At 42.9% G+C, this 875-nt stretch overlaps 1 protein-coding gene across 1 annotated transcript; it reads right to left on the reverse strand.

Annotated features, from left to right (window-relative positions):
- Nucleotides 1–206: 206 nt before the first annotated feature.
- LOC134391574 (small cell adhesion glycoprotein-like) lies at nucleotides 207–452 on the reverse strand. Its single transcript, XM_063115568.1, has one exon. The coding sequence runs from the start codon at nucleotides 435–437 to the stop codon at nucleotides 207–209; it is 231 nt and encodes a 76-aa protein (XP_062971638.1). The 5' UTR covers nucleotides 438–452.
- Between the last annotated feature and the right edge of the window lie 423 nt (nucleotides 453–875).

Raw genomic sequence — 875 nt, forward strand, 5'->3', positions numbered from 1 at the left:
TTAGTTAAAGACATAAGCAGCTTTGTCCACGTCACTGGTCCCTAGAATCAGTGATGTTGGCATTTGAGCCTGTGTCCTGGAAGTAAACTTGGATTCGACCCCATCAATCAGTGTTTCTCACTGGCTTCAGATAAAACTTTCACCTAATAAATTAGACGATGTGTTAGCACTGGAACCAGACATAAGCTCCTTGGGGCTGGGAATGATTAGATGAAATATTCCCCCTTCTCTCTGTCCTTGGCTGAGTCACTCTCCATCTGGAGAACAGCTCTGGGCTCACCTTCTGCAGGTTTGTTCTTGAGCAGGGAAAAGAAGATCAAGATCACGACAGAGAGCAGGGTGAGGAAGACCATGGTGAAAACAACGGCAATGAGTGCTGTGCTGGCTTCAGCTTCTGCGGGCAGAGCCTCAGTGGCCTGCAGAACTGGCTTGGTCATCAGTCCTTCTCCTGGAGATGGAGGCTGGTCATTGCAGCCAGTGGTTGAGGACCTTGAGGGAGGGTCTTTAAAGCATGCATTGAAGGTCTTTTTTTCCAGAGAGGATTTTAATTCACTATTTCATTCCTCATAATGAGCAGCTTTGGTTATAATTATGAAGAGAAGGCTTTTGGTCTTTTAAAGGTGGAAAATGGAACTGAGACCCTGCATAAACCTGGAACCCTCAAAGGGCTCTACTATAGGTAAAATAATGTACTAGAAAAAGATATCTCTAACAAAAGAAACTAAAAGAAAAAGTGTCTATCTCAGCCTGGGCTTTGGGAGGAAAAGAGCCTGCTGGAAATTCTGAACTTGTATACGTATTACACAGCTATATGCGTATTACATACAGGTATATACATATGCACATAATTTATGATAGAAAAAAAAAACAGAATT

Source organism: Cynocephalus volans, chromosome 12, assembly GCF_027409185.1.
Source record: "Cynocephalus volans isolate mCynVol1 chromosome 12, mCynVol1.pri, whole genome shotgun sequence".
Lineage (NCBI taxonomy): Eukaryota > Metazoa > Chordata > Mammalia > Dermoptera > Cynocephalidae > Cynocephalus > Cynocephalus volans.